The following is a 15,401-nucleotide window of genomic DNA, read 5'->3' as shown; positions in this document are numbered from 1 at the left end:
CATTATAAACTTGATTTTATTCCTGTTCTTTACTTTGCCAAAATTAGCCCTATACACCTACAACTTCACAGGCATAATCTTATTCTGGAACAGATTTTTTGGAAGAGTTGAAGGAAACTGGTCAAGGTGTTTAAGAGAGATGATGGCTAAAAAAAAAATGAGATCATCTGCTTGGAAAGATTCCTAAAGGCTTTTTGGCTTGTCATATCCTGAAAATTCACTTGCCTAGAGATTAAAAAAATATTTCAGATCTGTTGGTCTTGGCTAGAAATGGTGCCTTTGAATAGTTTTAGGCTGTCTGGTGACAGAATTATTTGGTTACTGAAAGTGGTTCCTGCCTCAGTGTGTGTATGTATACGTGTTATGTGTTCTCTGGAGATGTTAACTAGTCAGTGCCAATGTGCTCATAAATTTATAGTGGCATATGTAAGGTTTCTAAACAACTCTGCGTGTATCTTAAAACAGACACATTGCTTCCCTGAGACTAGTCCTATTCTGTACGCACTGCTGCCTAAAATCCTCACCTGTGTGTTTCCTGACTCCCACTGCAATCCGTGCTGAAGCTGACAGCACGGCTTTACAGTCCCTTCTGCGCAGTCCCTGGAGACCTCTCCCAAAGGGAACAGCATTCAAATCTCATTCTATCCATCCCAGTGCTCTTTCCCGGGTCAAAAAATTCCTACCTGCCATGACGTGTGGCAATAAGTCAGTCTCTGATGGTTGCAAGCCACACATGAGAAGTCTTAAGTCAATATTATTTTTCAGCATATATGTTTTGTGGCTTATTTCGGGTTTTATGATAAAGTAAGTTCTGAGGCATAATGTTCTATTCTTAAAGAGGTTTTATTTCAAAATATGTGCTTAGGGCTTTCTCGTAATTTTTAAAGACAGTTCTTGAAGTCTGACCAAAACCAGAGGCAAACAGACTCATTAGACAATTTTCAGTGTCTCTCACTTTAAGTAAGAAGAATGTGACATCTGGAAACAGTATAGTTGTGCTATACCACTGCATTAATGTGGTCTCCTGGGATCACTACTTACCCACTGCATCATCCCCTTAGCTTGTACTGAAGGATACAGCACAGCAACAGTAAAGTCTGCCCTGCATGTGCTACTGACCATGGGACATGGCCGTTGTCCCCTGGGACCTTGTTTTTAGTTAATAATGTTGCCAGACTTTTAAACATTTAAGCCTTGATCTTTCTGAGCTCCTGACTTTAGTTGGTTTTGTTGTTGAAGTCAGGTTCCTGACCTACAAATTGCTGGAGCCTGTGTGTGTATCTGGGAGAAGTACACCACCACGCTTTCTCTGTTTATTATTCCATCAGCATCTGTTCTTGGCCACTATTTGAAGCAAGCTCTTGGGCTAGACGGACCTTTGTTTTGACTCGGTGTGAATGCTCTTAGGCTACATTCTCAGTGTCAACAAAGAGTTGACTATTTGCTGAAAACAGGGCTAGGAATTCACTTTGTCATTTTAAAGATTCTTTTTACTGTTGCTCTGTTTTGTGAAGGAGCTTTGGTATCTCTGTGCTCCGGAGCTAGGACTTGAATCCCAAGCAAAGCATTATCTTGGAGGCAGGGATACGCTTTTTTCCTCCCATTCTAGTTCATATGTTCACTTCTGGCTCCTGACAATCATGTTTTCTATGTGCTTGGTAGATACTTGGTAGGGGTTTGCACCTGGATGCTGCTGGCAGCGGGCACACCCTGGCAGGACTGAGCTGCACACTGCTGGCTGCTCTGCCATGTGGCACAGCGACAGCACAGCGGGACTGTCCAAATGGCCACTGTCTTCTGGGACTGAAGAACTGCCTGACTGCAAGGCAGAAGTGACAAACAAGCTTTCGGGGGCTTTCTAGAGGGAAAATGGGTTATGATGGTAAGATGAGATTTAAAACCGACAGCTACATGGATTAGGGGGAAACTGGAATACAGCTGGCTCAGTAAGAGGGTACAGAGATGATAAGGAGAAGAGGAAAGGCTTGCAGCAGGGACAGAGGAGGATGGTCTGTGATCTTGGAGAAGAATTCTCTTGAGATCTGGCTGGAGCTGAGCACAGGCTTCCTATGTTTGGCTCTCAGCTGTGGAACCCACCTTAAGGGACTTCTCCTCCCACTACAAGTTCACACAGATGCTGACAGTCACAGACTCACCGAGAGACAGGCTTTCACCAGAGGGGATGTGGAGAAGTCATTAACTCCACCTTTCCATCGCAAGACCAAGTTACAATCATGTCAGTACCTTATTGTTGATATTGAAGCTTTGTCCGGTGTCTAATCTATATCTCCCAAGCTGTCTTATGCTTCTTTATGTTTTATTCTTCCTGATCTTGCTACTAAGAACTTACCAGTTCCTTATTCTTTGCAAAGCTTTTTAGCTGAAGATTATTAACCTTCCTTCCTCTCATTTGTTACTTCTTCAGAACTAATCCCCCCCCCCCCAGCCCCCAATTTCTTGAAATCTTCCTTCATGTTTTCTGGACCTCTGACCATTTTTGCCGATCTCCTCTGGCCTCTTGCCAACTAGTTCGTATCTTTCTTGCAGTACAGTGCACTTAACAGTCCACATCTTCCAGATGAATCTTTAACAGTGGGTATCAGCCCACACTGACTCTTTAGACACCCCAACGTCAGGGCTTTGCCATTCATGTTCACCTTGTTTCACCGCAGTCCCTGGAATTTTTCTCTTGTGAATTGGTACCTACAGTTACACAAGTACACATGGGTGTTTCTGTCTAAGCATGGTATTTTGCACTAATGCATTCTGTCCATTTTAGGTGACTTCTCTAAATATATCAAGACCATTTCAAATTCTGATGGTTTAGCATCTGTAACATCTGCAGTCCATCCTTGCTCCATCTGCAAGTTTAATAATCATACTTCATATTCCATCTTGTATGCCCCTTCAATGAAATCATCAAATAAAACTTTATATGGGACCAAGACCCACAGAATTCCTTGCAAAACTTGTGTGTTTTGATAGGTTACGATGGAATTACCCCATGGATACAATTAACCAACCAGACTTGACCTCCTGCCCCTTCCCACAGTGGTTTCATTTAGATCACAGTTCACTAGACTGTTCATGAGGATATTATAGGAAGTAGTGCTAAAGGCTTTGCGAAAAATAAAATAAGTTCAAGCTATATGACATCTGCAGCCATTACTTCACCCTCCCTTTAAGACTCCTAGAGTGAAGTTGATCAGACTTAGGCAATTGGAAAACATCTAACTTAACTGGTTACTCTCTAAGCAGGTTTTTAGGCTGTTAAGCATATTTTAGGCTGAAATTTTACCCCTTTTTCCTGGTGATAATTGCACTGTCTGTTTTCTGTTGACCTTTGTAGTAAAGTTTGATGTAAAAGGGAGAAAAAAAAAAGGGCATTAAACTCTTCAGCTTCCTTAATGTCCTATGCTGATAGCACACACACACAATCTTTGAGTAGTGGTCCAAACTTCCCTTTGTTTTTTTCTTACAACCTTAAACGTAAAATGCCTTTTACTTTTGGCAAGCTTTGCTAATTGCATCTTGTGCATTTTGTCTTTACTAACTACACACTCCCTCAACCCCCCAATGAATCGAGTATTGTGCTGGGTTCTCAACCAGCTGACCTAGTTTCTACTTTACACGTATCTCTCTCTTATGCTTGCAGTCAATTAAAAGGTTGTGAGTTAGCTGACTTCTGCTGAATTTCCTTAGTTTCTTCTAAAATGGCATAGGTTGCACTTGGTTTCTCATTAGCATTTCTTGAAGGAACCGACAGCTCTCTGTAATTTGTTTTTCCCTTAGATTTGCCTCTTACGAGATCTTCCTTACCCATTCTCTGAGTTTATTGACATCTGCCTTGTTGAAATCTAGTGCTGTCAGTCACTTGGATCAAGTGGCAGAAGTTGACACTACGTTCGCTGCAGTACTGATTTCTTCTAAAATGTCATATCTGGTAGTAGACTTCGAGTCATATGTTACACTGCCCTCTACCTACATGTAACACTGCTGCTCAGCTGAGGCAGGTAGTGACAATTACAGTGTGTCTTAGCCCTTAAGATTTACACTGCTGTTCAGAATTTAGCATGAAGAATGGGAAGGAAAATGTGTTTTCAGAGAAAGCTTCTGTAAAGCATTAATAACTGCCCTTATAATGGATCTCATTCAAAGTGGACAGAGGATCTGTGCTGATGAAACACATTTAGAACACAAATGCTTTGTGATAATAAATAATCTAGACTAAGGTATGCCATGATCCTTGCCCTAATTTCTTTACTAAAGACTTAAAACATTACGCAGCTGTTTCGTGGTGCAATGGGCAGACAGTGAGATCATAACGGGGGAGAGGAAGAAAAAAGCAGTAAGCTTCACCTTAAGCAAAAATAGCTGATCAGACCACATTGGACCTATAACTTGTAAGAACAGTGACAGAAGCTCTTACTGATGTCCAATTCAAAACCAGGAAGACTTTAGGTCCTACTAAAGCCCTCTAGTATTCTTTACTGTTGGTTGACAGCACTGTAGATACCTCATGGACCTCTCATAGGCCAACTAGAGATGGTCAAGAAGTCAGGCCAAGCCTAGTGCTTATATTCAAAAGCTTTCCTGTTACACAAATATTTTTATTGACAATATTATAATCCACATTTCTTTACTATCACTTCAAGCTGATTTGGATTCCCTCAACAATGAAAATTAATTACCAGTAACCAGTCCACGCTATGGTCAATTTCTATGACAGGTGTAAACTAATAACAATGTGGGCATCATACTGGCAATGTGGTGTTGGGAGACAGGGGAGCAAGTAGTGGTGATGATTTAGAGAAAGCCAGGTTGAAAATCACTCCAAGTTACATACTGCAGGGAACAAATGTGCAGTGTCAATACGCTATCTAGTGGCTATAGCGATCATGACATTTTTCCTGAGTTACTGTTCTGCTTGCAAACTGCAATATTGAAAAATACTTTAGACTAAATCAGGATTTGTAAGTGTAAACATTCCTTAACAGGTCTAAGACATTTTGAGGTTAGAGGTGATTAATAAAAGAATACAAAAAGAAAGGTAGCAAAGTCTGCATGAATAGGCAGACAAAACTGTTGCTGGAAGTTCTGGGCAGTCATTCTTGTCATTAACAGCATTCTGACAGACACTGGACAAGCAGTTAAGATTTTTCTCCTTCATACACAGACTAGGTCCTAGACTGACCAGTAAAAATACCGCTCAGTGTAGGAGTACTTCAAGAACAAGTTTACCTGTTTTCTTTAGCTCCTACATGAACCAATATTTTGTGAGGTAAAAGCAGGTAATCTAGATACTTTAAACTGGGCACATCGTATACAGTAATGCAAGGCCAGATGTGTTCTCCTCTAATGGGGAAAACCAAACTCCATCCCTTGAGATCAGACTCGGAAGAGGCGAAGGTCATACACAACAGCATTCGCCCGGTTTGTTTCTGCCAGGGATGTGATTGGGCTTCAGTAAATCATACACCGCTTCTGCCTTGTTACCTTATCTGTGAAATGAAGATAGTACCATTCTATCGAAGCTAAACCAGCTTTATAGTTAACGAGTACTTCTGTTGTAAAGGCTGTGTTTTCTACGTTACGTATATGAAATGGAAAATACTCTATGTATATATAACCTGTACCAGCATATTCAGGGTATGGCATGAGTTCCGACTAGCACACAGATTAGTTATATTTTTTAAAAAAAGTCTGACTCACCATCGCTCTCAGCAATTTTGCACTTTTCTACTTTGTAACTGAGAAAGCTCCCTAGACAGCTGTTAAACCATTTATCTTTGAGTGCACTTAAGTATGTGTATTTGCTTTAGGAGGCCGAGTAAAGACATGATGATGCAGGTTGCAGCTTGGGTAGCATTTCTTGAACAGTTCTTTCTAGGAAAGCAGAAATTTTGATTTGATCTCTCTTCATGTATCATGAAATCAGAGGTGCCAATTTTGTTCTCCATTTTTGCTAAATAACTTTTCTGTTTATATATACTTTTGAACCCTTAAAAAACCCCAGTTTTAAAATAGCAGGTAAACAATGTTCATAGTACCTGCACTTATCATAATTATTTCTGATATAAGGCTTCTATGATGCATGTCCTTTGCCACATAAAATAGGAGTTAATAAATATGTATATAAATACAATATATGTATGTAAGTCTGCCTCACAGGTGGCTTCTGGACTAAGTTTACGCTGTGCTTGATAAGAAAACTATAACTTTTTAAAAGCAGTTGCATAAATTCAGTTCCCTGGTCTGCTCTTTCATCCCAAATAAATCCAAAACTCAGAAGCATGGAAGAACTGGCAGTTCTACAGGCAACCTGCTTTAAGTGCTCAAAGCTGAGGAGCTTAACCCTCTTCTCCCTTCTCACCCAACAAGCATTTTCTATACTTTCTTCTAGGTTAACATCTACTCCAGATCAATTACCCTCAAAAGAGGTATTTTAAAAATGCTGTAACTGCAACTGAAATAACTTTCCTTTTAAGATGACTACTAGCATCAGAGATGGGCTAAAAAATACATCAGAAAATTAGGTACATTTCCCACTAGAACTTCCAGCCTTATGTGTCTAGCTCCAGAGTGCACAAGCCTCAGCTTATTTTTATTGCTTGTACAAGCAGCACAAACCTGGCCACAAAGGTATCAAAATAAATAGTACAAGAAAAAGAGTCCGACACTCAGGATTCATTGCACAAACATTTAAACAGAGGAAATAATTTTTTACAAATGTGTTTCTCTTGTATAAGAATAATTTTGTACAGAAAATAGTTCTTTATAAATTTTACAGAAATAGGCTAACATTTAGATTCTCTATTAATGGATAATGATTGAATGCTATTTAAGATTTCAGTTGTGTGAGCCACCAGTATCAATAACACAGCACTATGTCACTTCTCTAACATTCTTAAACTGTCTAAACTGACTATTAGAGTGTTGAGTCAAGACAGTGAAAATAAACCTAGAACCATGTTAATTTGCAAATACTGCAGTATCTTGAAACTGCTAGTTATGAAATACTTCCTGAAAGTAATACCATAACTTAAGTCTCAAGGAATATGAACTTAAATGTTAACAAGGCAGCATTACTTGCTCACTTTGATTATCCTGCTGGCTAATACTGTAAAAACCAAACTGAACAAGCTTTTATATTTAAACCAGTTTACTGTTACTGTGATCTTCAAAACGAGATAGCAGAAGCTACTCTAGTAAATGCTATACAGCATTAATACAACATATGAATGTAATAAAAATACTTTCATTTTCTTAAGAAAACACCACAGAAGGTAGTGGGGGAAAAATCAGTAAATTAAGACACAAAAAGTAAATCTGTGAAGGGTGAGAAGCAATTGAAAAACATGTGTATATATATTTATATGTAAAATGTAAGGGTATGCTAGGAAGTACATATATTTAAAAATACTTAGTTTCTTCAAAGTCTGGGTTAAAGTCCATATGGTATCATGCAGACCTCAAACATAAACCACCTTCAAACGCTTTTCCTCTATAATTGCTGTTTCAAGCACCTGTACTTATATGCAAATTTCCTTCGAAATTAGTGGGAAGGTAAGGTCATTTATCCTTGAAATACAACTATTTGCAATAATCTTTTCTTGCTTTCCTAGGTATTTTATAAATTTAAATAGAAGTTGAAAGCAAACAAGTACTATATAATCCAATGACAGAAAACCTGAAATTTAGATTGTATATGGTCTATTTAGTATTCATACACAGCTACTTAAAAGAGTTTGCCAGCTGTACCCTATGGAGTACTGTTGACACTTCCATGTGTCAAGATTCAAAAGCACAGCTATGTTTAGTCAAACATTGCTCCTGCTCCGAGTTAGCCAGTCTTTTAACACATACAACATAAAATCAGCTGGAACTGGACACCTTTCCTTCTCACAGCACAGAGGTTGATATGAGACAGTAATGAATCACATTATACTGGTTCACATTTCCATGTAGTTAGAAGGAGAAACAAGCCCCCCACAAAACCTTATTCCAGTGATTTTGCAAATTCCGCATAGTCAATGTATCCGTCATTGTTCTTATCATCATCTCTTAAGACATCATCTATTAGACTAATCAGCTCTTCTTCTTTCATTGCCTGCGTGTGCTCACCACCTTCCTACAAAAACGAAATCACATTGAACAGTTTAGCAGTGTTTTTCCGTCTAGTGGCACACATGACAGATTACTGACAACTGATTTTTTGTTAAGCTATTCATGTTTGGTGCCTCATTTGGCACTAAGTTTTAAGTAATCATTTATGCCAATATAAGCAACTTTTACCAGGTGCAAGTTATGAAGTCCAGGTTCTCCAGACTTCAGAATAAGTATCCAGTTCATATACTTAGCCAAACTTCTAAAAGCACAGTGTATACTAATGGTTAATAATCTAACAGATGTATTCTTTATTTGTATCTTAATGTAATAGAGACACTATAGTTTGCCTACAGTACAGAAAATATTCCTGTGTGTCAGAACTTATAAAATGCAAGCTTGACATTAACAGAGTAATGAAGAAATCCAGCGCTGTAGCTTAAGTCAGTAAAACTCTTAGCAACACCCCTTATGAGCAAAGTTGAATACAAAAAGGAAACAGTCATTACTCTGTTCTCATCTAGGTGTTTTTTGCCACAGGTGTACGTATGGAAAAGGATGATACTTCCAAAAGGTCAGTATGAGACGACATGTTAGCATGGTCTATCTAATGATTGTATCTTCCTACTTTGTCCATAAAAGTTCCTAGCTGGAAAGGCAATTTGCGTTTATGAAAAATTCAGACCGTGACTGGTTCTTCTAATTCTAATTTTGTGCAAGAGGTCTCTTACCGTTTCTGTATCCAAGGCATTAATGGTTTGGAGTTGAAAACATCAGCCTCAGAACCTCAAACAGCATCCTGTCACATGCTATTTCTACAAATCCTCATGAGCATTATCCCATTTTGGATCATCTCCCTTTCTCCCCATCCCTGCCTACCAAAGTGTCCCCTCTGTCAAATCATTTTCACTCTACAGTCCTTCCGCACTCTGAAGTTTAAACTACAACAGAGACTTCTTGAAAACTGCAGCGTGACATGAAAAGCTGTGATAAAGCTAGCACATTTCTAAAACTAACCAAAACTATTAGGGAGGGGGGTGTGTGTGTGTAATAATCTCACTTTCAAGCAAAACTGTAACTGCATTGAAGATGTGTTCTAACTGTTCCATTCTATTCTAAGCTTCTTGTATTCTTGTAGACAGAACTGTTTCCAAACACATATGACATTACAAAGTTCTACCTACCTCTTTGTGGACATGTGATATAGCAGTAGCAAGCTCTAACCCATCTAACAAATTATTGCCATCATAGTCATGCATTTTGAAGTAATGAAGCTGCAACTCTTGTGGAGACATTTCAGATTCTGGTTTCTCAATAACACCTTCCAAATGTTCCATGATGTGGCTAAGAAAAAGAAAAACCACAAAAAAACAAACCCCAAACCCCACAACATATCCGTCAGTTAATATTTAATGCTCTGTTTACGTGAAATTTAGTCTTTGATCAAACAGTCAAATACATAGGAAATACTGTATCTCTAAAAGCACCTTGGAAAACCAGGACAACCAAAAGCTACAATTTCATGCTAAGATGAAGGAGGCACAAAAGCGGTTTGTTACAGGTGTCGTACCAGCCTCTAATACCAAGATAGCTATTTCTATTTCTTCTGCCCTGGTTAGCAGGTTATCAAAACTGAAGCAGTGCCCAGAAACTCCTTTTGGCTGTCTTCCAAAGCACAAGAACTGGAAGATCTTTTCTAGTCAAACATGAAGTATTCTAGGGAGTTTTATTTGCTGCTACCACTGGTTTGCCTGTATGAAGAAGCAAGTGAGAAAAGAATTGTCACTCTACCTGTTCAGCGTACAATTTTGTCTAAAGTATATTGATCTAGGTAGGCAGGATTCCTGCAGGAAATTATTTGTAGTATGCGTAGGGCTAAAGGCTCCAGAGAGGCCTTTCTAGGTTTAGTATCTCCACAAACTTATTGAGCAAGCATGTCTCATATCTGACTCTAGCTAGTCATACAACATCCTGAGAAAAGAGGGTGCCCTAGGCTTAAGTCCAACTCACTTAACAAGACTTCAGAAATTAGCAAATCATTAATAAAGTTTACGTTTTTAGAACATGGAACACCTACTCTTTATCTTGTACCAAGTTCTTATCAAGGCGAATATTTGCATGTTGACTCTCTCCTACGTGTTCCTCAGCCAGTGCAGAGATGAAGAATGCAGCCAGAGAGCAGAACAGCAAATGTATTTGAAAAATCCTTTGAGCCATCTTGATCTCCTACAGAAAGGAAAACATCCCCCCCCCAAAAAAAAACCACACTACAGATCAAAATTGCAATCTACTTTCAGCAGATTTACAGAGTGCTTAGAAATAACCCAACTAAGTTCTAGAAGAACCTGCTACATTTCAAGCACTCAGGAAGCAGAAAACCAGAGAACTCCAATTAACAATTTCTATGAGGGTCCCTATTTCATGGCGACACGCAGTAACTTTCAGAGAATTACTTTTTTTCCCCATGCACCCATGTCCACTCTTCAGCCACGCGTGGGTCTTCACAGAGCTACCAGACAACCAACCATGCCAGCTTCACGCACACCTGCCCCACAGCTAGGGGAGCAAAGGTCGCTTACAATTACCGAAGAGACTCCATCTCATTAGCCGATCTACTCGGACTGCACGCCCGGAGTAACACACGGCTGTACCCACGCATCGGTCACCGCACCGCTTCAGGGGCAGGGACACGCCACAGCGCGGCAGCGGGCCGGGGGGACAGGGGGCCCTGCCGAGGCGAGCGAAACACCCGATCGCTGGTTTCGGCTTCTCTGTAGTTCTCCCACCCCCAGCTGAAGCAGCCCCCAGTCTGCTGCCGGTTCAGCGCGGAGCGGGGCCGGAGGCCCCGGCAGATGGCACCGCGCCGCCCGCCCGCCCGCCTGCCTGCCTGCCTCCCACCCGCGGCTCCCCGGCCGGGCCCGCCGCCCCCCGCCCGGGCCGCAGCGCGCCCCGCTCCAGCCCCGGCTGCCGGGGCGGGCGGAGAGGCCCTGCCGCCGCCAGGCTACGCACCTTCCGGCGGGCGATGGCGGCCGCGACGCCGTGGCTGCGGGGCGCGGGCAGGTGGAGCCGGGCCGGGGACAGGCCGGCCGCCAGCCCCGGCCTCACCTCTGACCCGGCGCACGCGCCGCGCTCCCGCCCCCCCCCCCCTCCCCGCTCATTGGCTGCACCTTTCGGCCGGGCGGCGGCTGCGTCACCGCTCCCGCAGTTCCACGTGGAGCCCTCGCGCAGGGACAGGTGGAGCGCGCCGCCCACCGCGAGGCGGGGCCGCGGCCGGCCGTGAGCCCCGTCCCGGCTCCGGTGCGGAGAGCCGCCCGTCCCGAGGGCGCACCGGGCGGATCCAGCCAGCCGTGCCCCGGGCGGAGGGCTGTCGTCAGCCCCTGCTCTGCGCGCTTCTCTCGCGGCCTCTCCGCAGTGCCTTCCGCAAGCGAGCGGCGATGCTCTCCGTTCCCCGCCGTGCCCCGGGGAGCAGCAGCGCCCTGGCACGCTACCTCTGCCGTTTATAAACGGCTCGTTCGCTTTGCTCCCCCTCCACCAGACGCCGAAAGTCTCTCATTTTCGTGCTTGACGCCTGAACGGCCGTTGCTGTCACCTCAAGGTTGTGACCCTCAGAGCCAGCTCCGGGCTCGGGAGGCGGCGTGGGCCCTTGGCTCGCTGCTCGTGCGCCAGCCGCGTGTTCTCTGCTGAAGCCGCTGCTCAGGCCCAGTGGTGGCTGCCGGGACAGCGGGCAGAAACGACCCGGGGCTCCAGGGGCTCCTGACGGCCTTGGCAAGGGGGCAGCGCCTCTGTCCCTCCCCGCTGGGGAAGGGAGCCCCAGGGCCTCGGTGGGGCAGCAAACAGCGCCTCAGCAATGCCGGCGTTTCTCGGGCCCGCAGGCCGCGGTCGGTCGGGTGGGTGCAGCGCCGCTGGCGGGCCGCGGTGGCGGGACAGCGGCTGCACGGTTCTCCGGGCCTGGGCGTCAAGTGAGAGGTGGCAGGGAAGGGGTGGCTGTGAAGGAGCCGCGGCCCACGGTGGCAGGCCTCGGGCAGCGAGTCGCCCCGCCCGCGCACGCCCCGCCGGGCACCTGGCGCCGGCCCCGCGCTCGCTCCGGGCGCCTCCCGGGAGCCGCCGCCGGGCACTCCGCGCCGGGCGGGCGGGGCGGGGCGGGCCCGGCGGTAAGATGGCGGCCAAGGGCTCGCACTCGCACGTGAAGCTGGAGGGGGAGATCGAGCGGTGCCGGGCGGAGGGGCACTGGGAGCAGCTCCGGCACCTGGCCCAGCAGCTGCTGCCGCCGGCGCGGCCCCCGCGCAAGGCGGCGGCAGCGGGGGGCGCGCAGGACGCGGGTAAGCGGCGGCGGGGGACGGGCGGGGTAGGGCAGAGCGGCGGGGCGTCCGCCGTTACCGGACCGCCCGGGCTCGGGGCGGCGGCGGCGGCGGGACCGGCTCGTCGCTCCGTGCCGCCGCCCGGGACTCGGCAGCCCCGGCCCGGTGGGCTGGCGTGGGCGGGAGCCGCGACTGCTCCGTCTCTCCCGGGGCTGCGGGAGAAGGCTGGGCGCTTCCTCGGCGCTTCCCGGCCCGCCGGGCGGCCGGGGCACGCGCTGCTCGGGGCTGGCAGCGGGGGGCAGCGGCGGCGCTCGCTCGGTGGCCACCGGCCAGTGCCACGGTGCTCTCGCCGCGCTGAGCAGCGGCCCGCAGGTGGCGGCTGCCGCCCGCTGTGCCAGCCCCTGGTTTAGCAGGCTCGGCTGGGCTGCGGCCAGGCTGCCGACCCTCGGCTGCCGTGCTCGGAAGTGGCTGTTTGCAGCTTCGCGATGCGTGCGGTGCCGGTGCCCTCTTGCTCCCTCCCACCCCGTTGTGGGTCCCCTTGTACTGTCTCCCTTCAGTTCTGAATGGGACTGCTTTATTTAAAGTCTGGGGCTCATCCAAGTACCCTTTCACGTGTGAGACAGGTTTCATAAATAGCGAATGTGTTCTTTTTTCCCTGTTACAACACACAGCTTCTTTTTAAATGACATCACTTGTAAGAAGTGAGGCAGCGTTAGAACTGTAAAATTCTGTGTCTGTAGTCAGCGGCAATAAGTTGTGAAGAAGACCTGATCCAAGCCACCGTGCTGGTACAAGAGGTTCTGCTGTTGGAGTCAGGGGAGCTATTTCCCGAATAAACCCCCTTCTTCAGAGATGTGTTTCTGGGATGTGGCCTTAGATTTAGTTGAACCCTGCTGTGGTGCAGTAAACCTCAGAGTGGGAAGGCGTGGTGGGAGGAGATGTTGGTAGCTTAATAGAGATTTATTTACAAGGCTTTCCCAGTGTAATACGTGATGCTGATGGAGCGTCCTGTTGTGAGCCACGTGGCCAACCTTTGAACTTCGGTCGAGTTTCAGCTGCGCTTCCCAGGCGCAGAGATCGTCATGCAGTTTGGGGGCATTAATAGTTGAAGAGTTCATATTGGTTTGTTCCCTTGTAATTAAGAGTCATAACAACAGTGTGATTGCTGTAAAAACATTGTTAATTTGCTGCTATGTCATCATAACTTGCTAGTTATGAAAGAGGGGGTTTTTGTTACGGCTACAGAACTTTTCTTCCAGCGAGGAACTAGCTGCAGTTTTGTGTTTCTAGAAACAATCGTGTGTCTATATGGAATTTTTTAACAGTAGTATTTGCTTTGAGGGATTGTGTATATTTATTTCTTAATTGTATATGATCTTATGTAATTCCTTAATTTTGGCTAGGGAGATTAGTGGCTACCTGAAAGCTCTTCAGTGTTGTGTAGAAATGATTGCAAGCAAGGCGGTGGTGGTGGGGGAATATATTTGGGACATTTACTCTTCCCACTTCATGTACCTATACTTTGTGTATACAAGTTAGTTGTAGATCCACAGTTGAGCAGGAAGAACTATGGTTATGATTTGATATGCAGCTGAACACTTAAGCTGCAACAACAAAAAAAATCTGTAACAAATGACCCCCCCACATGTGGATTATTAGTGATGTATATAATGCATGGGTACTAAGTGGGGATAAGTTGTCCCATGGACTGAAAATACAGAAATAAAGACATTACCGTGTTTCCTGCTTTCTGGAACTTCCAACTTTGAAAAGCGAAGTATACATGAAATGTAGGGCTTGGCTCTTTGGTTTACGAAGATTTTCTTACCCTGCTTGCCCCATTAGTCAGCTGATTGAGGTATTACTTTTATGAATAAATGAACTGCAGAACTGGACCCATCATGCAAGAACTACCAAGTACACTAGCAGATGAAACTTTTTTTTTTCTCCCAGTGCATGGTTGCAACATCACTTGATGCTTCATGCCATATCCAGTGCTACTACCTATGTTTGAGTTTCTCTTCTGTGGAACTGAACAGGAATGGATTTTAATGTAGAAAGAATTTTATACGCCATGTTAGTTATGTCACTGGATCAAGCCTTGTGTGTCTAAATTCTCCATTTTTATTTCTTTCTGTGAATTTTCAGTAAAATCTTTGACATTTCTGATGTGGTTACTGTTTTGCAGTGAAATTTGTATCTGTAGTCTGAAGCATGCATTATATGCTTGTACATTTGTAAATCTAAAGCATGCACTTAAATGCTTGCAAGGATGGGTCTTATGCTTTAGGAAGTGAGTTTTATGCTGAAAATTCTTAACTGTTTTATTAGTGACAGCACAAGAATGAGCTGTGCTGTCAAAATGAACAGATTCATTGGGGAAAATCTTCAAGTTAAAAGGAAGTGTTGTTTCATTTTTTCATAACTACTTTAAGTTACTGTTTCTGTGTGTGTTTGTAATGCTATTTATCAGCCGTATGGCCCTAAGCAATGTTTTTTTCCTGGTTGGTATGTGCTTTCAGAGGACTATGGGAGTATGCTGCTTGCAGAGGCCCTGCTGGAAGAATGTTTGAAGGAAAACTTTGCCAAACTGAAGGACTGTATTCCACTGACAGAGAAGACTGAGCCAAAACTGAGTGAAGCTAAACAGTATTTGACCAATATCTTGAGCAGAGGAAAACTACGAGTAAGTGGGTCCTGTCATCATAATTCCTGCCACGTGGATGCTTCTTTCATGTGATTATTGGTCTGATACAAGGTGTTGTGTTGCCTGTTTGTGTTCCTGTATGTACAGTGCTGTATTGTAGGTATTATTAATGGACTGGTAATTCAATACCCCTTCGCAGTGTCTTCTGCTGGGAGACTTGCTTTTTCCATATAAGAAATGAATTATGTGCTACAAGTATATATCCTCTTTACTTTTTATTAGAAAGAAGCAGGATAAATATTTAGGAGTTCTGTGGGGTGGTGGGGCACAGCTGCCTAACAGTGCTGTCA

The 15,401-nt window shown here is 44.7% G+C and overlaps 2 protein-coding genes across 7 annotated transcripts in view; one reads left to right on the top strand and one right to left on the bottom strand.

Moving 5' to 3' along the window:
* Window positions 1-6,686: 6,686 nt before the first annotated feature.
* On the bottom strand, window positions 6,687-11,259 carry MCFD2 (multiple coagulation factor deficiency 2, ER cargo receptor complex subunit). 2 transcript variants are annotated; one of them, XM_037405032.1, is made up of 4 exons: window positions 11,116-11,259; window positions 10,184-10,332; window positions 9,291-9,450; window positions 6,687-8,131 (listed from the first exon to the last, which is right to left on the bottom strand). In XM_037405032.1, exons 2-4 carry the CDS (start codon window positions 10,321-10,323, stop codon window positions 8,000-8,002), a joined length of 432 nt encoding a protein of 143 aa, XP_037260929.1. In that variant the 5' UTR covers window positions 10,324-10,332; window positions 11,116-11,259; the 3' UTR covers window positions 6,687-7,999. The 2 variants fall into 2 exon arrangements, with proteins under 2 accessions (XP_037260929.1, XP_037260928.1); XM_037405031.1 differs by lacking the exon at window positions 11,116-11,259 and adding an exon at window positions 10,686-10,831.
* Window positions 11,260-12,239: 980 nt separating this feature from the next.
* The window catches only part of TTC7A (tetratricopeptide repeat domain 7A), a 172,098-nt gene continuing 168,936 nt past the window's right edge, over window positions 12,240-15,401 (top strand). For 2 of the 5 annotated variants that reach the window (XM_037405026.1, XM_037405030.1), the window contains exons 1-2: window positions 12,242-12,425; window positions 14,927-15,090. In XM_037405026.1, coding sequence (XP_037260923.1) covers window positions 12,263-12,425; window positions 14,927-15,090 — 327 coding nt within the window. In that variant the 5' untranslated portion in view covers window positions 12,242-12,262. Of the gene's footprint in view, window positions 12,426-14,926; window positions 15,091-15,401 lie in introns of all 5 variants that reach the window. The other 3 variants (XM_037405029.1, XM_037405028.1, XM_037405027.1) reach the window with 3 other exon arrangements.

This window comes from Falco rusticolus, chromosome 12 (genome assembly GCF_015220075.1).
Source record: "Falco rusticolus isolate bFalRus1 chromosome 12, bFalRus1.pri, whole genome shotgun sequence".
Lineage (NCBI taxonomy): Eukaryota > Metazoa > Chordata > Aves > Falconiformes > Falconidae > Falco > Falco rusticolus.
This window is presented reverse-complemented; position numbering and strand designations above follow the sequence as displayed.

Excerpts from the sequence above, each read along its gene's own strand:
- MCFD2 (XM_037405032.1), bottom strand. The coding sequence starts at position 10,323 with ATGGCTCAAAGGATTTTTCAAATACATTTGCTGTTCTGCTCTCTGGCT. Across the intron at positions 9,451-10,183 it reads AACTTGGTACAAGATAAAGA|CCACATCATGGAACATTTGG; the intron begins GTAGGTGTTCCA and ends TCTTTTTCTTAG. Across the intron at positions 8,132-9,290 it reads TATCACATGTCCACAAAGAG|GAAGGTGGTGAGCACACGCA; the intron begins GTAGGTAGAACT and ends TCGTTTTTGTAG.